Genomic DNA, 24,526 nt, shown 5'->3' on the forward strand with positions numbered 1-24,526 from the left:
CTCACGTTCCGTGTACCGCATGAGGTCCGCGACTTCCGCGTACCAGTAACCCGTTACTCCGGCGGCAGGCAGATCACCGTCACTGGACCATGAGGCAAGCTTTCAGATCTCCGCTAACCCTTGGAGGCAGTCCCAGACACAATGTGCACGTGGTTTCTCCAACATGGCATGACGGTTAACACTGGCAGAACTTTTGCTTTATGGAGACCGGTGCCATCTCAACCAAACTCGTGGGGAGTCACCTCGAGTGCGAGAGTGAGTGATCTTTTGCGTTCCCCATCGTCCCGCGTATGGGTAAAACCTGCTGATGCTCCGAAGTGTGAACAGCCCAGACCTGATTATGGGATCTTGCACTGTCCTGAGAGCTGTAGGTGGGCCGAGGCACTAGCCGTTTTCGTCATCCTTGTCGTCTCTTAACTACGAAGCACGTGCCTCATACCGCGTTTTGCCCCGCATCACTGACGAGTTTGTGTTTTGCCCCACATCACTGACGAATTTGTGTTCTGCCCCGCATCACTGACGAGTTGGTGTTTTCACGCGTCCGGTGCCGTGTTCGGGTCTGTGAGAGCGCGACCGCACGACTGTTGTCCATTTGCAGAAAATGTTTCACATTGCAGCTGGGGTCATCTGTGGACAACGTAAATTTGACCACGTTTGCATGTACTACGGCGGTTAGACTACCTCAGTGTGCAAACGATCACTAACTTTTTGGTATTCCATGACGCTAACCAAAGTATCTAACATTTCTGCCTCTCATGTCGGGCCTGGTTGTCCCATGCTTATGATTGTCACGTAATGACGTCAATGTACATATCTGTAATCAAAAGTCTAGGGGCAACTCAATTCGTGTGGAATGACCTGGCCAAGTGCAATACGGCGGAATGCAACACTGCGATCCATACAAGGCTTCACCCCCAGACGTGGTACAGGGTCAAGCAGACGGATACACAGGCTACGCTGGGGGAGGGGGAGGGGCAGCTCGTCCTGCCGCTCCTGGCCCTCGTCGCAGACCGGTCCTCGTCACGGACAGGGAGGACGTGGGAGGACGGCAGCACGGCGCAGTGGCGCTCGGTCTCCCGTCTCAGGTCCGTTCGGACGGCCCAATAGACGCACAGGCTGTACCCGATACGGGCGTCGCCCAGGAACGGGACTAGCGCATAGCTATCTTATACTGAGACAAAAAGCTCGTCGTCGGCCTGCTTGCTGACGAGGGGTTTATGCAAAGGATTCAGGGGCAGTCAACGGAAAATCTCGCAACTTCGGTTGGCCCAGTCGCCGCTCACCACGTGGAGCACGGAGAACAGAGCAGCGTCTTATCTCGGTGCGTGCCTCATTCTAATTGGTGACGCGCTCGTCGAGTGCGTTTTCTCTCCTACGGGTCTTCGTCACGAGCAGTACCGTTCCCCCACGCCTGCCGACCGGGTTCGGCGTCCTAATCCGTCGAGCGGGTCGAGCCGAACCGAGAAACAAGCTTGGTTCGTGATGGCCTAAACTGATCTAACAAGACGTGATCCAAGGAGCATGCGATGAGATATCAGCATTTCCCAGATGGAATGTGCTGGGAATGTTTACTTGAGATATTTTGAAGTGAACGCGACTAGACGTGCTCCCACTTTGCCGGACGTGAAAGCACTACTCCACGTCCTTGGAAGTCAAGACCCTTCCCCTACGGAGGCCATTCAGTGCACTTCGTTTCCCACGCGAGTCTGGCTGTCATTTCCGAGCTGCATCTTTTCCTGTCTCCTAGCGGTCCCCCTCACTCCCCCCCCCCCCCCATAACGCTGATTCCGGCCGTGTCGGCGCGGAGCGCGTCCCTTTGGGCAAAGACACCCGTGGGACTACGCCCACTCTTTCTATGGGCAAGCAGCAAGGGCTCGCTGGACAATGTGTAAGTCTTCCCTTTAATCGCTTCTCTTCGCCAGAAAAACATACCAATGCCCCGCCTGGTTATGGTCGCTGTCTAAAATGCACTGGCGCCAGCCCCAATTTCCGCGCCCTGAATGCACTACATTTGATCATTTCTCGTTTTAGAAGTCAAGTACAATTCGTGAGGCGTCTTGTGCTAGTTAATGTTTCACTCATAACGCTAACGGCACTGCTCCAGCCTCAGTGGCATTGCCCCAACCTCAGTGACGCTGCTCCGACCTCAGTGACGCTACCCCGACCTCAGTGACGCTACCCCGACCTCAGTGACACTGCCCCGACCTCAGTGACACTGCCCCGACTTCAGAGTGACACTGTACTGAGCTCGATGGCGCTGTCTCGACATCGAGCCGATTTGGACCCCATGGTCAGATGTTTGCACTGTCATCTCACGACAGGCGATCGCTCGTCGGGGAGCCAGAACGCGGCGTGACTGCTGCTGTTTTGATGACCGGAGACCCGGAGAGACCGCGCAGCTGGCGACCGCTGAGTTTTGGCGCACAAGCTGCTCTTTTAGAACGAAGGCGGAAGGTATTCGAGTCCCGAGTTATATGGCGAGCATAAGGCGCGAGGCTGTCCGCTAACGGAGCCGTCCGGATGAGTGTCACCGACGAACGAGGAGGGAATCAAGACACTCGGCCGCCGGCCGTAGTAAGACCGGCCGCTGGCCGATGTAAAACACTCGGCCGCCATCCGATGTAAAACACTCGGCCGCCGGCCGATGTAAGACACTTGGCCGCCATTCGATGTAAGACACTCGGCCGCCATCCGATGTAAGACACTCGGCCGCCGGCCGATGTAAGACACTCGGCCGCCATTCGATGTAAGACACTCGGCCGCCATTCGATGTAAGACACTCGGCCTCCATCCGATGTAAGACACTCGGCCGCCATCCGATGTAAGACACTCGGCCGCCGGCCGATGTAAGACACTCGGCCGCCATCCGATGTGAGACACTCGGCCGCCGGCCGGTGTAAGACACTCGGCCGCCATCCGATGTGAGACACTCAGTCACTATCCGATGTAAGACACTCGGCCGCTATCCGATGTAAGACACTCGGCCGCCATCCGATGTAAGACACTCGGCCGCCGGCCGGTGTAAGACACTCGGCCGCCATCCGATGTCAGACACTCGGCCGCCATCCGATGTCAGACACTCGGCCGCCATCCGATGTAAGACACTCGGCCGCCATCCGATGTAAGACACTCGGCCGCCATCCGATGTAAGACACTCGGCCGCCATCCGATGTAAGACACTCGGCCGCCATCCGATGTAAGACACTCGGCCGCCATCCGATGTCAGACACTCGGCCGCCATCCGATGTCAGACACTCGGCCGCCATCCGATGTCAGACACTCGGCCGCCATCCGATGTAAGACACTCGGCCGCCATCCGATGTAAGACACTCGGCCGCTATCCGATGTAAGACACTCGGCCGCCATCCGATGTAAGACACTCGGCCGCCATCCGATGTGAGACACTCGGCCGTCAGCCGTCCGCGGGGCTCCCCGGCTGTGTCTGCGCTTACTTCCTGGAAATCGAGTGTTCATCCAAGATTGTAGATAGACGGATGCTCTGATAGCTAACGGAGCCGTCCTGAATGGTTTGACCTTGGTGTAAATGGCGTGGTCACTCCATCATGGTAGTGATTCTGTGACGGTCGTCATGACGTTCGTTGTACCACGGAGGATAGGGGGCAATGAACCCTGTAGGCCAGAAGGCATTCAAACCATTCATGGCGCAGTTATTTCAGTCCTTATTTTACGAACGCTGCTCACACTCCTATTCAGGCAATCAGTTCAGATTTATAGACCCAGGGTGGTGATAGGTGGAATACCGCTATTTTTGGTTGGAAATTTAGTTGTAGGCTATGTTCGTAACGAGTGATGTGGAAGAGACACACACAACCTCTTTCGTTCATGATAAGATCACGTGCTTCACCTGTACTTACCTCCATGGCATACCCATCACTCATATCAACAACATCCGACTTTTTTAACTTGACATGCAAGGAGCCCTTCCAATGAACTGGCATGTTTCAAATTAGGAATGCACAGGATACCTGCCGTTAAGCACCAATACAAAGCGTGCGGCACGAACGATCTTATATGGTCGCGAACGATAGCCTCGACGTGGCGCCCCCTGCCGCCAGCAGTTTCGCTGGCGGTCGCCGGGCCGTGCCGTACCGTTACCTGCCGCCGGCTGCCGCGGCTGCCGTAGGTGTTGGCGCCGAGGCGGTGCCGCCGACCTCGAGGGTACGCGAGCGTCGCGTTCCGCCACGCTGCGACGGCACCGGCATGCTGGAGGCAGTCGCGCCGCGCCGCGTGCTGGGTGTCGGCGGCGAGTCGGACATTCTCGGGCTCTCGGGGCTCGCTGTCGGTCCCAGTGCTGACGACGGTGCCTGAGGGCCGCTGGCAGGACAGCGGTTGGGGACCGCTGGCAGGGCGGTGGTTGGGGACCGCTGGCAGGACGGTGGGGGGGGGGGGGGGCGCTGGCAGGACGACGGTGGGGGACCGCTGGCACGACGGCGGTTGGGGCTGCTGGCAGGACAGTGGTTGAGGACCGCTGGCAGGACAGCGGTTGGAGGCCGCTGGCAGGATGGCGACTGAAGCCGCTGTCAGGACAGCGGTTGGAGCCGCTGGCAGGACGGCGTTTGGGGCCGTTGGCAGGACGGCGGCTGGGGACCGTGCGTCACTGCACGCGGCCAGTCGCGGCCCTGGCTTCACCGGGGGAGCTGCAATATGTACCAAGCGCGCGCTGCCAGAGGCTGAAAAGGTCAGAACTCGCGAGATATCGAGATGGCGCCAAAGGTCCGACAGAGCCGCTGACTAGAGAGGACATCGCCAGGGGCAGGGGCAGACGGGGAGAGGGGGGGGGGGGGGGGCAGGAAGACGGCTTACCAGATCATGGCCGGTAGCCGATGCGAACAGGCTGCTCCGGTATAAGGAGACTGGGCCCGGATTGTTGACTACATGGTTGGAGAGCTGCAGCATCTCCTGACTCACGTGGTATGTCGCCGGCCTGTAGTCTTCACGCTGCAGCCAGTCTACCACTTATTGGCTTCAACGTGGGCCTTATGGGAGTCCCATACACTATGCTGCAACGCACACTACGCCATTCCTAATTCAAAGCGTTACGTTGTCGTGGGTGGACGTAAAAAGTAAGGAAGTGAGAGCATTTGAGTTGTTCTGCGGTTGCTGCGATTGAAAAGCTTCTTCTTGCAACCATTACTTCTTCTTCGAGAAAACAAGACTTGAAAAGTTATTGGGAGCCGCCACCAGTTTTTGAGCAATTAAAAAGCATCAGTGTTTCGAAGATGTCGAAAAACATCCGTGCAAAGGTCGGGACGGGCTGTGTTTGCTGCGAGCGAGGAGATGAAGGCGGGGATAGTGCTACCCGCCTCTTAGATGGAGCGAAGGCAAGTGAACTCTTTTCGTGGGATTGACGTTTTCAGAGCCACCAGCATCCTGCTGTCGATCGGCGCTGGTGCAAACATCCATGTGGTCGAGACATCGATGATAGATCCTCCGAGGTGATCAAAACTAGCATGATATGATCACGGCCAAAGAGACCCCAGCAAGACTAGTACTAAACGCTTCCGACTCTCGCGACAGCTGGTACAATATCGGTGTTTTCGGCTGGCGCTTGCAAGAGTTGAGATAGCCATGGACTGAAGCACTGTGGATGTGGGGCCACTCCTCTCGCAGACTCTCCCTGAAGACGTACTTGGGACCTCTCGCACAGCATGAGCCAAATCTGACCGGGGCTCCTGACAGCCCAGGGGCCGTCCTTTGCATCTTAGAGAGGCTCTGTTATTAAGGTGACGTCCTTGTTAGGTTGGAGCGTTCAGTTCTGATGTTGCAGGGGTCCGTTTTGTTTGCCAAGAGTGAGTTTTGGACGGTAAAGACGCACCGACAATGCGATGATGAGGAAGGCGAAGGAACCATGAAAGAATAAAGACTGAAAATTGTTACTTCGTCAATCTTTAGTTATGAAAGCTCATTAGAACCCATGACTGCCAAAAGCACCGCTAAAAGTCTTGCTGGAGTTGCTTCACCACCGGTTTCTAGGCTTGCTGGCTAACATAAGCAGCTCTAGTTGCAACAAAAACGCGAGGTTAAGCGTACCTGTCCTCCAGGTTCACACTTCCAGGCTTACATAAACAGGGAAATGTGTTTTTGAATGGTATGACGTGAAATTCAACGGACAGTTTCAGCTTAATAGCTTCTTGCAGGAAATCATTACCGCTGACTTTCGGGGCGCTTCCAGAACGCGTGGCAACGGCCGCAGTACCACAACGCATGGTCAAGATATGCTGGCTCCGGAGCCAGGTGGGACCAGTGCCTAATTCAAGCATAGCACTTGGGAGCTGGGACACTGTCTTATCACCTCTAGGGTGGATCTACTAAATACACGGAACGTCTGTTATTACAAGCCTGCCCTCCAGGCTGCTAAACTTCGCCAGAGCGTGGAAAAGTAATCATGCCGATGCATTATGGCAAAACTTCCCAGCCAGCGGGAGGTTTGTAATTAGCGTATCCGGGTCGAAGCCCTGGCGGTGGAGGAAAGCGCGCAGCACACACCATTGCGCTGCCGCTTATAAGCGAGGAGAACGGTCCCTGTGCATTGCCGCTGTTTGGGGTATCTACAATAGTGATGAATAAACTGTTGGTCTATTGGAAGCTATAGAAAGTTAGCTATCTTGCATATATATATATATATATATATATATATATATATATATATATATATGTATGTATATCCAGGGGCAGCTATTGCAAATCCATAGGCAGCCTGACTGTTTCCTTGTAAGCATAAGGCAGCCGTTAAGTCGTCCAGGTTTGATGCGCCTTGCTTATGCGTTGGCATAAAAAGTGTTTGAATGTTACATAAGCGTATGTGAGAAAGTGAAGACCATTTTTCTTAAGCCGCACCCTGATGGGGAAGGAGACCACCACCAGGCAAGGACGCACGCACTTGTTTGTCGGATGGGTTACTGACACGCAGATAGCCCGGCCTAACGCCGATTTCGTTTGCATTTCATCTGAGTACCGGGAAAGCGTGACTGGTCTCGGCGCTTGTCAGAGGCTGGGTGCCTAATCGCACCATGCCATCTCGCTGGTCGTGCAGACCCGGAGCAGGCGGGGAAACGCCGGAAAATCGCTGACTCATGCCCAGGCATGATATCAAGGCGTTTGCGGTGCGAAACATACCGAACTGATGCGTGTGTTCGCCATGCGCCCGACGTGACCTCCTCAGTGCATGCGTGCGGTACTGGCGTAAGAAGTTTCGTCCACACGAGTGTGTTGTGTGTTCACATAGACAAAAAGCGGGCTTGTTCCCCGGCTTCGTTGTGCGGTTAAGTTTGCATTGCAGACATTTTTGACGGAGAATAAGTCGGTTCCCAGGGCATGAAATCCGGGCAATTGCTCAGGTCTCGTTTACTCAGCTGTGCCGAACAGTGGCATTCCGCGCCTTGGCATTTATCCGCGGATCGTGATATAGTCATGACACTGATGATACTGGTGCTGACTAATACAGTTTCAAAAACGCAGCCTTTTCAGTTGACAACATCGATATTGGTGGTTAGAGAGTAAGACATCAGGAGACTATCACATGAGCACTCTGAAATGAATGAACGGGACTGCGGACTGAATACTGCAGGTGAATCGACACTGCATGGCAAATCATGGCATTAGAAAAGACACGCACGCTTTCCAAAGAACACAGAAAGCAAGTTGTTCGTATTAAGTATCAAATATGAAAGCTGTTTATTGCGCTAAGCAGCGTTATTTCACTTCAAGTGTGACCGCGAATGTATACCTCGTGGGTAACATTTAGGACGGCTCACCTGCTTCCCAGCATTGCTGGGGGCTATGCTCTTACACTGATGATACGCTCGGGCAAAAGTTGCGCGAGATTTGATATTCCACCGGGATTTTAAAGGCCGCTACCCAATGTCGTGTATCGATCTCGCCCACCACCCCACCACCAGGCAGCCTGTTTGGCAGCAACGACCTCTGCGGGACATGCATCAGCCGCCTTTTAGTGGGTTTCCTCAGCCGCTGACGGCCGTAGTGAGCCGCAGCTGCTCCACGCGTGATTACCACATCCATTACGGAGCGCCGAGCCGCCGTCGGAGGCAGGGTCTGGCCGCCATGTGGCGGACTGCTGCAGCCGGTCGCCGCCCGGTCTCCCCGCAGAGCCCTCTGCCCGGCTCGCGCTCGCCCCGAGAGGCGCCGCCGGGCACGCCGGGCGACCCGGCGCGCGGGTCGCCTGACCTTGCCTCAGTTTCTGACCTTGGCGCTCCAAGGTCGGCGTCGGGCGGCGCCCAGGTGGCGTGCCTTTCTCCGCGGCGGGTGCAGTCGGGACGCGACTGTGGCAGCGAGAGGAGGCGGACCGCCCGCCGCCGGAGCCGCAGTCAGGTGAGTCAGCTGACGGCGGCGGCGCCGGCGAGCCGGAGACGGGCAGTGGCGCGCCGCCGCCGAGCGCAGTGGCAGCAGCCGGCCGCTAGTCCGCCGCTGCCCCGCCGGCCGCAGCTCCGACAGCTGGCGGTTACAGCCGCTGTGCACTGTGCTTACTCTGGAGGTCGCACTGGGGGCACAAGCAGACAAACATGCGAGGCGCGCGTTCGTGTGCTGACATGACGTTTAGTGCATGCATTTTAGCCGTCAAAGCAATATGTTCAGTACAGACAACGATACGCGTTTCTTTACAAATATACTCTGTTCAAGTTGCAACCAAGTTTTAAGGTGCTTGCCTCACTCATTAGCAATCCACTCAATGGCCACATTCAGGGACAATCAGCTGGGCGAAAGGCTCAATTGAGATGAGAGAGAGAGAGAGAGAGAGAGAGAGAGAGAGAGGAGAGAGAGAGGAGAGAGAGAGAGAGGAGAGAGAGAGCGAGAGAGAGAGAGAGAGAGATGAGGAGAGAGAGAGAGAGGAGAGAGAGAGAGAGAGAGAGAGAGGAGAGAGAGAGAGAGAGAGAGAGAGAGAGATGAGAGAGAGAGGAGAGGAGAGAGAGAGAGAGAGAGAGGGAGAGAGAGAGAGAGAGCAATGCCGGCCTGCAATGTATTGGTCAATGATGCAAGGGGACTATAAGTGACGGCGTCCCCTGCCGCGTGATGACCGTCGTTCAGAATAAGCCTCAGGCAGCTGTCGCAAGGGTCGGGAAAGACCTGTCGCAAATATCCTATCCCCGAACACTGAACCCAAATGAATGAACCACGATCTTGTAGTGCTAACAGTCATGGTCCTTGGCACTTGTGTACAGTGCGCCGTTTCTGTAAATATGTAATTGCCCCTAAAGTCTCGACTGCACCACCTCAGCAAAGTAACCCCAGTTGAACAGATAATTTCCGCTGGAAGCCCTTACGTCGTCACGCAGTATCGTCACGCTTTCGCCCTGCGTCTGCCCAGGTCTCTTGACCAACCGCCAACTGGCCGTCAAAGATGAGCCACAGACAACGAATCACAATACAAAGAAGCATGGTTTCTCTGACGTCATCCCGCGTGCCTGCTAGAGATAGGTCAATGTATGAAGGATGTACAATGTACCGTTTTACAATCTCATATCCAGAAAGACAAATATCACTGCAAAGCACAGTTCTACTGAAACGTCTTGTTGTCCCCTTATCCGCTGTTCCAAAAGGACCAACACATGTGTCACCCAGAACTATGTTGGGGTACGTCTGCTGCAAGTAAGACCTGTAAGACCACCACAAGAGCTGTAAGACCACCATACTGATGTTCTTCCCACCTGTGCACCGGGTCTGTCTAGAAATAGCACGCGGTGGTGTACTCAGTGGTCTAATTTAAGCAACAGTGTAGCGCCGCGCATCATCTAAATTACCAGTCCGTGACCGTGCATAACCGTTTGCATGAAGCTGCCGAAATACTTGAGGACGCTGCAAGCATTGTAAAAGAGCTCATGCCGGCAGGATAAACTCTTAAATCTGCCTATAGGTTAAAATGATGTAAGCAATGAGGGTTTGCAGGGGCAGCAAATCAGGGACCGAGGAGGCAGCTGCCCTCTAATCTTTGTACGCTATGTCGTTGCGTAGCGAAATGACTGAAAAACTGACTTTTTCCGCATGCCAGATTCAAAACCTCCAGCAATGATCACTCACATGTGTCTCGTCGTTTGCAGTTTTATGGAATGGAAGATATCATGTTTAGCCATGTATTACAGTGTTCGGTAGGCATAGATGTTCATGTGGCACCTGCTTGTGATGACACAAATATTTCCGACATTGAAAATAATTTGTTCGTTGGTATATCAACCACAGATAAGGTCTAAATTGAAAAGCCTTGTAAGTTTTCAGAGCGACGCTTCCTCCCGCAAACAGCATGTGCTGCTCTCATCCTTGGAGCGAGCCAATTTGCAGCTCATCACACCAGTCAGGAGGCTAGTTGCGAGAAGATGGGAAAGTTGCGCGGTAAACCACAGGCAGTTCTCTGTTTCAGTTGTTTCTAGGTCGTGCCTACTAAATTACAGCGCGCGCTCATGTTCTTCTGATAGATCACGTCATCATGGCTTGAAAGTTTCAATGTAGCAGCCCATCTTTAATGCTAATGATACTTTTCGATCACGCTTCACTTTTTCGGTGTCCGTTTGAATGTAATATGAACACCGGTGTGAATGTCAAATGGAATGTACAAGATGCCTATGTTTACCACCTCCTGCATTCTAACGTCTCAAGGTAAACACATTTCGCTTGGTGTTGATACACTAGTACACCGACTGCTGATCCGCACACAGCACCGATTGGTTTGCGGGTGGCGTGCGGCGCATGATCACGTGCTCCAGCAGCTGAACACAGCTGGCACAGCCACCGCACGATCTGGACCTCTTCCAGCTGAGTAATGGCTCGACAAATAGGCGTTTCTCGCCACTCCGAACATTGTGTCGCGAGCGCGGCAGGCGTTAACAGCAGGCGTATCTCGCCTTCCCGAACATCGCGTCGCGAGCGCGGCAGGCGTTAACAGCAGGCGTATCTCGCCTCCCCGAACACGGCGTCGCGAGCGCGGCAGGCGTTAACTCGCAGTCACATAAATTGTTTTACGGCCGATGGAGTCGCGCGCAGCCATCCGCGGCTGCCCCGCCATTGTCGGCACCGTTGTGCAGTACACTTTCTAGCTCGTCGGCAGCGGACATGAACGTCCCGTACGCCTGTTACCGGCGAGGCAGTCAACTGGGGCGGGTTCGCCGCCCGAGCTGCGGCCATTAGCACGGCTCCGAGCGCTGATCGTCGGCGGGCAGCCGTCTACCGCGCCTCGATCTGATCCCACGTGACCGGGTCTCTGCCAGGTGCCCCCTGCAATGCCAGTGATGCTTCGCGACGCAGGAAGCTGTGACGCTTAAAGCGTTGGTGGGCTGCGCTACAGCAGGGTTTTGTGAAGGGTTCGATTCGTGGGTTTCTTGCTACCTGCGCATGCAATGTTCTGTGCCGAACAGTCTACTTTCAATCAGCATGTTTACGAAGTGCTCTTGAAATTTGTTTGACCTCGTTCATGGACCTGGTGCAATTTTGTTTCACCGAATCATTTTGACCTCGCATGCTGTCTGCGTTAGGTCAATAGAAGTAAACGCATGCGTCATTACATCCGTAACCAAACAGAAACAGCCGGTGACTTCATCGGACTGACGACTAGCACTTCCCGATATCTCCGATTCCAGACATGCCAGTCTTCGCTTCGTCGCCGTTTATTTGATCTCAGCAAGTCAATACCGGTTTGGTGACGTCTGCGTGATCTCATCACAGGCTTTTCTCTTTCAGAACGATCGTCTCGACCGTTACTCAAACTCCACAAACATCGGATTCCACCGAGAGCGAAATCTTACACCGTGGTTACGTTCAGCTCCAGCCGGAGCCCAAGGCTTTCAGCCGTCACCATGTGGACGAATACCGCCCTGCTGCTGGCCATTCTGGGTGAGTACCCGAGCGGCACGTTCCTGGCACCGTTCCCTGGTCGTTCCGCCCCAGGCATTGGTGGCGTAATCTTCCGCGTCCATCAGTGGTGGTCATCTCGCAAGCGACGGACGACCTCCGCACCCCAACTTACCCGCCGGCGTAGGCTTGCTCTGCATCTATAGTTTGACTTCGGGAGCTCCGTCTCCGGGAATCGGCTGTCCCAGGAGTCTACTGGTCCGGGAGTCGGCTGTCCCGGGAGTTGGCTGCTCCGTGAGTCGGCTGCTCCGGGAGTCGGCTGTCCCGGGAGTTGGCTGCTCCGTGAGTCGGCTGCTCCGGGAGTCGGCTGTCCCGGGAGTTGGCTGCTCCGTGAGTCGGCTGCTCCGGGAGTCGGCTGTCCCGGGAGTCGGCTGCTCCGGGAGTCAGCTGCTCCGGGAGTCGGCTGTCCCGAGAGGGAGTCAGCTGCTCCGGGGGTCGGCCAGCAGCACCGTTTACTTGCGGATCGGTGTTACAAGGACAGGCACGAATTTGACAGGAAAATCCGGAACAGCTGGTGGGCCATGCAGTCTTTTGCTTGCATGATCACTGGTCAGGGTCGTTGCTAAGCTATCGGCGCCGACGGACACGATTTCTTTGACGATGCTCGAGGCGCAGAACAAATAGCTAACAGGCAGTGATAAGGAAATTGTTCTGAACGGGCACTGTCATGCATTTAACTTCAGCTTGGTTATCAGGGTATGCAAAGCGGCGGTACCATGACATGGTATCCGTCGACCTGACAAGATAGCTGTACGTGAAATGTTTCGTCCTTTATTGTCATTAATAGTGGCAGTCACATATGCATCTAGACACCTTAGGCCCACAATATGTTCGCAATTGGTACCCGTGGTGGTGGTGGTTTGTTGTCGAGTGAGCACCGGCATCAAGACCATTCTGCGCCCACGCAATTAGTACAGTAGCCCCACTACGCCTAATTTTGATTGTCATGCATATAACTTTAAGCGTGTGGCTCCAAGGCTGCGTGCATTTGGACGGCTTTCAATTAGCTCCAGCTGGGCTGTGGTTAAGCTGAATACGTGCAGCTTTCTCAGCTAGTGGCGGCTCTGCTGAGGCAGCCGGGCACTGAGTGTTGTGCAACTGCACGGTCGCTCCGGGCTACCTGTTGTCTTCCATTGATAATAAACCACAATCTAGATCAGACGAGGACCAACACGACTGCTGTGCGCCGATTGCGGCGCGAGCGGCACCGATCGCGCCGGTTACGTCACCGCCGCCGCTACGCGCCACGCACGCCGCCGGGCGCGCGCGGCCGCACCGTGTCCGTTGCCTACCGATATTGCTACCGGCGCTCCCCCCCCCCCCCCCCCTACCCCTCGGGTGATCGACGCGACTCATTTCTGGAGCCGGCGCATGGCGCCGTCCCATTCCCGGGCGGCAGCGGCGGCGGCGGCCGTTGCACAAGCCGCCGGCGCGCGCGGCGGGCGGCGGCCGGTGTCGCCGCTGCAGTCTCCGGGCGCTGTTACGTCAGGCGTTGCAGTCTCGCAGCGCGCGCGCCGCCCGGCAGGGCCGCGGCCGCCAGGGCGGGCGGGAGCCGACTTCGAGGGAGATCGCCCGGCGGGTCACGACGCGGCAGCCTTTTCCGGCGCTGCGAGGTGCCGGGCCGCCCATTTGTTGCCGCTGACGGGGTCATTACGCGCGCGTGCGTTGCGCCATGTTGGCGCCAGTGCACGTGCTGATGGAGTCGGAGATGTGGAGCACTTGGCTGGGTGCTGACGGACAGGCCGCTAACGGGCCGATACGCGTCACCGTTTCGCAAGCGCCGCCAGCCGGCCGACGCTTGGGGACCTTGCGGGGGATGGGAGCTGCTTTCTGTAAGAATGGTGCGACCTCAGAGCAGAAGTGCGCCATCCCACCTGCACTTGGTCGGGCCGACACGCGTCAGGGAAATAGGTCGCCATCTGCAGAGCCGTTCAAATGGAATGCGATGCCTCGTTTGGTTTATGTGGCATGCGAAGAACAACAAGGATGCTATTTTCGAGCGTTTGTTTGGTTGTTGTTGAGATGGTGTTGGGACGCGCTGGTCGAATTAGCACGAATGTGGGATGACTTTCTTAAAGAAAACTGTTTGTAGGGACTTGACTGCATTGTTTGCCCCAAAACTACGCCACAACCCTGGGACATAAAGAACTCTTAAGAAATACGGTTTGCTTCCGAATCTGTCGAGTCCAAATTCATCAACACCATCCAATCTTGATCTAACGGAGCTGTCCCATTAGCTCACTCCTTTTCTGAACGTTGCAACTGAGATACATCCAAACATGCTATAGAAGCGTGCATCGGTTTGACAGCCAGCCCGTTGTTTTACTGCCGAGCAACCTGAAGTAAACTCTACCAAAGGGACATTCCTGGGCGGCCCACGCCGGTTTCGAGCCACTCCAAGGCAGTCTAGATGACTTCGGGTCAGTTTCAAACTTCTCCGAGCTGGTCACAAATCATTTCGAGCCAGTCCAGGATCCCCCAGGGACGGTAAGACCACACCAGCCGGGCCGCGGGCATCCCCACCAGGCTGGCCAGCGCCAGCCTGCCGTTCGGTCCGGGGCTAGTCTAACGCCCTGGTCACCCGTCCAGTCTGCCCCGGAGGCTCCTCTTGCCTGCCTGCAGCCCATCCACTCTGGTTCCAGGCCAGCCTGCCGTTTCTGAATGAGCCGCCCGACCGCCAGTCCGTCCCACGCACCATCCCCACAGCCTCACGAGTCGCGTCATCCTTAATCATCGCCAGGTGCTCCAGCTCTGCGCCAGCCGGCTGGAGCGGCCGCCTGCTCGCCTCCAACCGAGACCACCCCGGGTGTGGCGCCGGCGCCGTCGTGCCCTCCCTCCGCGCGCTGCAGCCAGCGGCGCGCCCGGCCGGCCGAGGTGGCGCCAGCACTGCGCCACTGGCCATTGCGCATGACGCCAGTGGTCGCCTGAAATGGCGTTATCACAGCGCAGTTATCGATTGGCAGGTCGCTTGAGACTGTTAAACGCCACGACTTGGCGTTGTTTTGTGGGGGCAGGCGGCTAATATTGCCCCAGAGTGCCACGCTGCTGATAAGGTCCCAGTGGTGTGGCAAGGAAACGTGCATGGCCTGCATGGCTGCTCAAAAGCTCTTTGCACACAGTGCAGGAGCTTGCTTCGTGATATATTTTCGCGTTACGCCGCTGAGTGTAAGCTGGCACGGAACTCAGGGTACGACGGCTGGGGGGAGGGGGAGTTGGACCGGGCGGGCACCGCGCGCGACTCGGCCAGACAGTCAGGCGCCTCCTCCAGCCGGTCGGTGCGGACCTGGATCGGGCCGGGTCGGCGCGCCGGCCGGGCTGGCAAGCAGGCGGCTCCTCCAGCCGGCTGACACATTCCTGCTCGGAGGGCGCCGCGAGGGCTGGAAGGGCATTCCTGCAGAGGGTGCACTGCAGACTACCTCGATATATAAACTGTCCCCTGCCACCCTCAGAGCCGCGGTGATTGGTCGGGCACAGCACACCAGCATGGTGCGTACTCGTGCTCGAGCCGGTCTTTCCCTGTTCGAACGCGATCCGACGGAAGCAGACGTGGGAGTACCAGTCCTACAGATTCTGAGTAAGAGGGTAATCATTTGGATTGTTTTTATGCGCATGAAGTGTAGCGCCGGGGCCTAAGGCAGGTCCCTTTGTGTTACGCTATTTCAGCGAAATCATGCCTTTGCCATTCCTATGTGTTGGTGCATGAGATTCGTGAATTACAACAAATAGAACATGATTAACTTGGACATCGAAAAAGCATATGAACTGGCACATAGGACAACAGGCAACACGCTATATTAACGATGTTTGCATTTACCCATTGATGAAATCCGATTGCTCACTTTCCAGTCATAGTTGATAAATGGAGCACTTTAGATTTACTAACTCGAAGCACATTCCCTGCTCATCTAGGGACGTAAAATGTAAAACAGATTGGCATGGATTATGTGACCAATCTTTTAGGTGTACCACATAGATCAGGAGGAGTCAAGAAATTTGGTAAAAGGGGATTGAGGGATTAATTATACTGCACACTGAACGGACAGGACAAAGCAGGAACAGGTTTTACAAAATCAACTAGGGAGGAGCTCAGCACACTTCCATCCGCCACTTCCTGTACAACTCTGAAAGTTCGCATGCTCGCACCGACCCAAGCTTGACAACGAGATGAAACGCATGATGAAACCGTGACGAAAGCTATTGTCATTACGCGCTTGGAACGTGACAAACCGGGTAATAGACTTAATGAAGATGCGGAATATCTCACCTGTCGTGCACACAGGCCGGTGATCAGTGCAAGCATCAACCCCGGGCGAGCGTGCTTTGTCGCAGTTGAGTGCCCACTGCGGTTTCCTGGCTTCCGCTGTTCACGGTTCCGCTGAGTCGAAGAAGAAATCCTTGTTGCAGTGGGTGGTGGCAGGCAAGCCGCAGAACTGCAGCGAAAGTCATCGGCGCCCGCTGCGCCCGGTGAATGGATGCTGTTGTGATGGCGTGTCTCTGCTGGCGTCAACCGGGCTGTATTTTCACACATGAAAACGCTCTGGATGCACGACTGAGCCCACTCGCGTTCCAAGTCATCATTATCGGCATGCTGTGAGCACTTCGCTGTCAATAATTTGAGCGGACCCTTTATCTACACATATGTTAAAGCGTTTGCTTTCAGGGTTTGCGGATTTCTGCTGGGCAAATTTTGCGGTATAAATCTGAGATTTGCTTAAAAGCAAATCAATATCAATAAAAGCAAAAATTAGACAAGCGCGTAAAATGCATGAAATACCTGACCTGATTCTTACGTCTCATTATCTTCCCTCTTATCGTTGAATTTAAAATAACAACAAACTGAGGAAATGGAGCAGTTTGGCTGCAGAGCTTCTGTAAATGAAACAGTGCATCTGATCGTCACTATTTTCACAACGGGCGTCATCCAGTGGTCCTATGAGCGTCCATCAGCCGGTCATCAGGCCGCGGCCATGTCCGGCGCCCGGTGGGCTGGCCGTGGTCCGACGCTCGGTCAGTGATCCGCGGTCAACAGGCCGCGCGCGCCGTGTGTTTACCCTCCGTCCGCGGTCCAGCCAGCTGTCGCGGCCGCCACTCCTGCCGCCGCCTCCGACCGGCGGCCGTGCCGTCAGCATGTCCCTGAGCACTGGGCAGAGCCGGTCGCACCGGGTCAGGGGTCAGGGCCCGGCGCCGTGTACACCGGGCGCCCCCGCCGCGCCGCCCGCCGGCGCCCTCCGCCCGACCGCCGAGGCGGAGCAGCGCAAACGAGCCGGCAGACACAGCCACCTGTCCCACCACGTCGACTGCTGGTCAACGGCTCGAGCGGACAGAAGGCCGCTAACGCCTGGCGTCAGGACAGCAGCGTTTTTCTTACACTGCGTAACCCAGGCGCCGAGCCCGACGCCCAACGCAGCGTAAAACCACTGCATCTCCATGCACCGCAAGTTTTCAGTTTCGAGCTACCCTGAACAAAAAATGAAATAATAACCGCCCTTCCCTGCGGAATACCTGTGACCGCAGCAAACGAAGGGTAGCAATGTGGGTTGATGGGGCACTAGGGACGATTTCGGCCCCATCCTCCTCCTCTCTCCTCTTTACCACCCGTCGGGCGGTGAGGCCCGCTGCTAGCCGCTGGACGGCCTTCATTATCGCGTCAGCGGACTGACCTCACGTGACCCGAGCTCAAACAGGCACCGCAGGGGGAGGGGGGGGGGGGGCTGCGTGGGCTGATCTCCTATGGCCGGCCCGAGCTCTCATGGAAATTAGCAGCGCGAGCGTCAGCAGGGGGCCATGGCGCTATTTTGTGACGTGTGACAACCCCCGCGCATCGCAAGTGGCCCTCCCGACCACCAAGTTTACACGGACAGCCCCCGCGCATCGCAAGTGGCCCTCTCGACCACCAAGCTTACACGGACAACCCCCGCGCGTCGCAAGTGGCCCTCCCGACCACCAAGTTTACACGAATGAGACATTATCTACCCATTGCTTTTGCGCCTACTAAGGCAGGCGGTACAATCATAGGAGAAGCAAATGGCATCACTGAAGTGAGATGTGAGCGTGACACCGCTTCGTGTGAAACCGAACAGCGCTGCCGGTTAGCTATCGGTTTGTGAAGCGCTATCGCACGGAAGTCCTCATCAGTCACTCTCACGATCTGTAAGTGTTTGTGATTTCATGATCAGTGCTGTGCTCAGGATTACAGAGCAAAAGATCGTATGGAAAATGGTCGCATTGGAAAGGGTCATCGCAAAAGATCGCAAGAAAGAAATCGTGTAGAACAGGAGAGCGCCTGTTAAAAGGCTGACTGAAAATGATTGCACGTAAAATATCGTATGCTGGAGATCGTACATGAAGGTGGTCATTACTCGCTTTATCATAGGTATGCCGTATTGCAAAAGATCGTAGCAAGAAGTTTGTTTTGACAAACCCCCGTGCAAGAAAAAAAAACTAATGTTTTCGTCACTTCTCTTCTCTCTTTTCATCTCTTCGACGTTTGTAAAAATGATATATTCGTCGCTTGTAAATACTGGTCTATTTGTTGTTTGTAAGCAACTGGCTGCGGACTGGATGGAGGTAAACCTCTTCGGCGGTGAATGTTGCGCTTAAATGTTGTTTGTTATTACAATGTGCTTCGCGTAGGAACCCGCACAACTTTTGCTTATGATAACTTGTCATATCATCGTTTACCCAGTTGTTCATGCACAGTGTGATACCCTGTCCAAGCCTGCCACGCGATATCGATACGAGGCTAACTTCGCTGCCGTGAACAACTTCAGCCTCACCCAGGATATGCCACCCACGTCACCCACCCACAGTAAGGGAAGCGACAGCCAGGGAAACCGCGGTCAGGGAAACCACAGCCAGGGAAGCCTCAGTCAGGAAAGCCGCAGTCAGTAAAGCCACAGCCAGGGAAGCCACAGTCGGGGAAGCCGCAATGAAGGAAGCCATAGTCAGGGTAGCCGCGGTTAAGAAGATCAGGAATGTTATGCCGTCGGCGCCACCCAATCAAACTTCCCTTTGTACGTGCGTTTAACAGAGTTGTATACAGGCTTGGTCACACACCTAAATCCCCAACATTTTCGATCATCCCTCACAGCGGTAACAAAAGGAAAGTTTCGTAAAACCGGTCATCCGGCGTCTCAGACATCCAGAATCACGTACATGCGAACTGAATGATGTGCTTTGACACATGATCGCTGTATCTGCCCAGTGCCGGTGGTGCAATCGAGACCTGACTCGTACTGTAGAGAAGGAGATGAGTCTAGTTGTTATACGAATAAGTTGTTCCAGTGTTGATATCACAACGATCACAAACATCAAAATGCAGCTGCGGCAGAGGTGTGGCATTACTCTGCTGAGCTTTCTAGTGAATGTTCCATTCCACTTTTATGCCACTGCTCCCACTGTTTTATGCGATGTCTTCCTGATTAAAAAAATAATAAGTTCGCTGAGGGAAGAGAATTTATGGGGCCATTCACATAAAACAGTGGTCTCCCCTACGGTTCAGCGAGATCCCTCCACGACAAGATGAGACGTAAGACAATGCAAGGGTATGTCGCCGTAATCACATGAAGCTAAGATAACTTGTGCCAACATGAGACGCTAAACTAGGCGCTAATTGTAACTGACGTTTTAACATCAGTGGCCGACTTGGTGCCATTCCATGAATGGAATGCTATCACACGGCTCTGGAATCCGACCAGTGTGTACAAGGCCAGCGCCGCGCCCTAATTGGTGAAAGCTTGAATACGGCCGATTATGGTCGGCGCGACAGTGGCTGTATCTGATCTATCCCTTATCCTACGTGCCCGCCTCCCCGTCCCGTCCTCTCCGGTCCTGTCTGTCTAAACCTGCCCTGTCCCGCCTGTCCAGACCTGCCCTATCCTGCTGCCCGGGCCCGCTCCTGTCCCGCCTGCCTGGACCCGCTACTGTCCCGCCGCCCGCGCCCGCTCCTGTCCCGCCCGCCTGGACCCGCTCCTGTCCCGCCGCCGCGCCCGCTCCCGTCTTGCCCGTCTAGCGTTTTGCTTTAGAAGTATGGCGTCTCCCATGAATAGGCCAAACCGAAGTTCTCGCTGAGTTGAACCGCATCTGATTCCCGGAAAAAGGGAGCATGTGATTCTATTTTTAGACCTGCGTGTGCTGAAAACAGGTAAAAAATCGATTTCTTCCCAGTTCAGCCTAACATATATTTTCATTGCCACCACAGCCAACCTAGTTCACTTCTAGTAACTTCACATGGCGGAAAATTTCTGAAAGTAGTACGTAAATGTCAGAGAATGTCTGTTTCACTCGGCTGTGAGAAGTGCTACCGAGGCACATTAGCAAGACGTCGTTTCTTCCTCGGCACCGTGTGTGACTTTGCAAACTATTATTCTGAGAAGTACCCGGCACGAGCAAATCCATCGATATCTCCCTGCAACAGCAGTCACAGCATAGCGCTAAGCGGCTTTGATCACGTGACGTCTGGCTGCTGACACCATCGCCGAGTGATAGCGTGCGATAAGCCACCGCAATCCGCTTAGCCATGCAGATGGCAAATCAGCGTTCGTGAGGAACGCCGTTTGGGACAAGTCAACGGCTACCGGAATTTGTCAAATTAACGGGCATGTGTGATGTCTTATGAGCATTTAAAAGGCATCCAATGTTTGCACAACAACGTCGTTCAACCGGTACCTCCTGATATATTGAGCGTCCATGACTGTCAGCTTAAGAACTCGGAGCTCAAGATTAAGCAGCGTATGCTGGACGTGGCCATACACCATTCGTCCTGAGCGGATATGTGAAGTGGCATAACATGGCGAATGAAAAGATGCGTCACCGTGGCGTTTTGCTGCGTGCGGCGTCATTTTCCACCAATCACCGAGCGGCCGCGTCGGTTGATGGCCAGCTAATTGGCCACTGGAGCTGTCATTTCATCAGCCCCGATAGCTCAGTTGGTTGGAATGGCTGCGTTTCTTTTCATTCACCCGTGGTGGGGTGTGTGCGAGCAGCCTTAGACGCTCACTATCAACACCCCTTAACTGGGATGGACTGCGGCCGGCGGCGGCGGACACGCTCGAGGTAAGGTGACGTCAGAGGCGGGGTGAACCGCGATTATCATTGCGGCGTGTTCAGCTTCAGCCGTAAAGTTCTGCCGTTGACCCGAAATTTGACAACTAAAGGATGAGGCCCAGGGTCACGCAGCAAACACCGTTTGGCGTACGGTTGACCCCAGAAATTCCTTCGATCGAAACGGCTCAGAATAAACCTTTAAAAATAAAGCCGAGTGCACGACTCGCTCATTTTGTTTTACGTCGTCTTGTATGGCATAGTCCGGCAAACTAATCACATCTAGCCTCAGGCACTTGGTTATGACACATAAATTTCGCATGGCTTTTTCACATTCCTGAGCAGCTGTTGGTTATCCCGAACTGGTCTGAGCGAGCACGTCCTTAATCGAACAATCAGGCGTTAACAAGCCAACAAAAAAGTACACGCCAGGCTAGCGGTCTGGAAGCCTACAGGCACCCCCGTCTTACACCCCCTGCCCGTCTTAACAAACACTGGCAACACACGCCAACGGCCTCTAGACATGCCTCCACCGCCCGCTGCGGGTCAGGCCAGCAGCGGGCGTCGACACCGTCGTCAGCTGTCGGGCCGGCGGCGGCGGTGCACACGGTGACGTCACCAGTGGTGGCGCCCACCGTGCCCGTACGATCAGCATATATCTCGGCGTGGGGGCCGCGGGGCCGCCTTTCACCGGGCGGTGGAGGTGCGGCGGCGCGCGCGCACCCCGGCGGCCGTCGGACAGGAACACAGGGCCACGCAAGGATTGGCCTCATCGCATGTGCTCCGCTTGAGGCATCGGTAGTAAACAAAAACATCACAACATCAACAAGCAACATCGGGAATAAAAATCTGGACCGTGCGCCGCAAGCAAGACTACTAAGGAATTCTCATCCAGAGCTTCAGAGGAAAATGCAAGGATTAATATTGCTGGTTGGGGGGGGGGGGGAGGGAGGGGGGCTGCCCTCTTCTCCCGATCATCGTGTCATTGTCTTATGATGTGTTGACGGCCATGGTGACGGGCGGCGAAAAACGATGCACGAAGATGCGCCGAAGATATGCGGTGGCTCAGGGTGACACGTTGCATTCGCGGACACGCATGTTGACATACGATGAATTATTCACACACGATAGCTTGCAAGGCATCGTGGCAGATGAACACACACAACGTGATACGTTGTGGCACGTTGTGGCACATGGTGACACGCGACGACACCCGTGACACGCGACGATATCCCATATCCCGTGACACGTGACGACATCCCGTGACACGTGACGATATCCCGTGACACGTGACGACATCCCGTGACACGTGACGATATCCCGTGACACGTGACGACATCCCGTGACACGTGACGACATCCCGTGACACGTGATGACATCCCGTGACACGTGACGATATCCCGTGACACGTGACGACATCCCGTGACACGTGACGATATCCCGTGACATGTGACGATATCCCGTGACACGTGATGGCATACAGTGATGTTAAGTGGCTCACAGTAGTATGCGGCATACTACAGTGGCACAAGACAATGCACAATAACGTACTGTGTCAAGTTCAGGCGAGTGCTCCTTGCTTGGAACCGCTGTCTACAGCAGAAGTCTGCCGCTTGCCTGTGGGTTCTGTGCAGCCTTTTGTGTAGAACCGTTTGTCGGGCGGTGGCATGCGGGAGCCCGGATGAGCTTTATTTTTTATGTTTTCATCGGCAGTATCTGCACAGTTCCTCAAGTGTCTTGGTTTTTAATTGAATTTGTTTGCTTAGCCTTGCTCGCCCTTACTGACTCGTAAATGTAAGCACGGGTGGAAACGTCAAATATTGGGAGTATAAACATTGCTTACTCTTGACCGGTACCTCTTGGTCCACTGAAGGTCGATAACTCAGCACAAGAACTCTAAACTCATAATGCTGAGAAACCAAGGGCTAAAGCTCTGTCTTGCTGACATCATGTTGGCCACATACATCAAGCCTTGCTGCTCCAAGTATTCTCATTGTCCAACTACCACAGTTCAGGTGACACCAGGGCTTCAAGACACTTTCATGTCATTTGTCTCCCGTTAACCATTTTCCCGACCTTACACTGCACCATTAAGAGAGAACAATGTCGTCTCTATACATGAACATGCAAGATGTAGCGAGAATCAAGGTCCCTTTGAAGAAACATCTAAAATATGCACTTTTTCCGGTATGAGTCAATGTGAGAGCATCCATTCTTACATCCTTTGTGCACCTTAAAACCTGAGCTTTTCGATTATGCTTTTACCCTATCTAATCCCTACCCGCCTTCTGAAGGTGTGTGGGTGTGTGTGACGGCGGGATTGCATGCGTGGGTGGGTGTGGATGTGCGTGTCCGTGTGCGAGCGCGCGCGTGCGAATGGGTACAGGGGTGATCGAGGGAGAGAGTCAGTAAGCATGTGCTCGCATTGATACTGTGTGGTAAGTTTGTGCTGTTGTTTAGGATACATGTGTGGAAGCGACCACATCACTGTTTCATGATGATATGGCCAATTTTCCATAGCGATGTTAGCATGGTGTAACTAGTCCTTGATACTAATGCGGCTGATCCTGAGGTCTCCACGCATGCTGCTAGCATTGGTCTGCGTGGAGTTTCCCGAAAACAGCTGTTCTTATACTAACAGTAGCCAAGGATTGCGGAGGAAAAAATAGCCAAATGGTCCCGAAGCCACGCGCCCTTAAATATCAAACAAAAGCAAGCAAGCAAGAGTAAAACAAAGAACACAGCGGATGATGGTGTGACCTAACGTGTTATCTGTCTTGGCATTGTGCAACGTTAGAGTAGTCAAGCTATACGGGGTTAGAAGAACACTACGGTCTCCTGTCAGTGGATACAGGACTATTCAAAATGCACTGATGTGCCACAGTATCCACATATGTAGGCCCTGTTGACCATTTTGTCTTTGGGAACATGGACGACATTTGTTGCGCATTAATGGCGCTCGGTTGCAGACTGGCCGCTGCACCTCGCACGTCCTCAGTAGAGCTGCTGATTCGAGCCGAACCTCCGCCTTTTTGGGCTCCCGATGCACGTTATGTACATTCCACAATTTTTCCAGCTGTGGAGATTAAGAGGTTGCGTAACGCGCTTCAAGGCATTTGTCAGTCCGAGGCTCGCTGTCAACAGTGTCACCGGCGGCTTGACAACAATGGCTCATTAAGCCGGCGCCAGCTGGCAGAAATGGACCGGCCGCTGTGGCGATCGGCTGTCTTCTGGCGTAGCCGGTAACCTTGCCACTGGCACTGAAATGATTGCTAAATGAGAGTACATATCATCATGCGTTATGTTCTAAATGCAGAAGTTTGTCTTTGGCAACTGGGTCACGGCTCGTATTTATATCTTCATTAATTATTATAAGCACAGGCAAGGACGCATTTCAAATTATGGCGGCTGACAGTCGCTAGCGATGCTCATATGTATCTAAAGTACGACACGTATGCAAATTTATGGTTATTTGGTTTCCTGTAGTATTGTGAGGGTAGAACCTATTGAGTAATTATGTGAAAGATTAAAAGCGATGTACGATTCTCGTGTTTTAGTGTCGTTGCTTCGATGTTGTTTTTTTCCTCCATGTCCCAGCATGGTCTGCTCT

At 54.4% G+C, this 24,526-nt stretch overlaps 1 protein-coding gene across 1 annotated transcript in view; it reads left to right on the forward strand.

The window, feature by feature from the left end:
* Window positions 1-8,296: 8,296 nt before the first annotated feature.
* LOC119103119 (mucin-19) overlaps window positions 8,297-24,526 on the forward strand; it is a 58,155-nt gene continuing 41,925 nt past the window's right edge. The window contains exons 1-2 of the mRNA XM_037226571.1: window positions 8,297-8,349; window positions 11,704-11,856. Of these exons, the coding sequence (XP_037082466.1) occupies window positions 11,820-11,856 (37 nt within the window). The 5' untranslated portion in view covers window positions 8,297-8,349; window positions 11,704-11,819. The remainder of the gene's footprint in view (window positions 8,350-11,703; window positions 11,857-24,526) is intronic.

Source organism: Pollicipes pollicipes, unplaced genomic scaffold, assembly GCF_011947565.3.
Source record: "Pollicipes pollicipes isolate AB1234 unplaced genomic scaffold, Ppol_2.1 Scaffold_5724;HRSCAF=6776_pilon_pilon_pilon, whole genome shotgun sequence".
Taxonomy (NCBI): domain Eukaryota; kingdom Metazoa; phylum Arthropoda; class Thecostraca; order Pollicipedomorpha; family Pollicipedidae; genus Pollicipes; species Pollicipes pollicipes.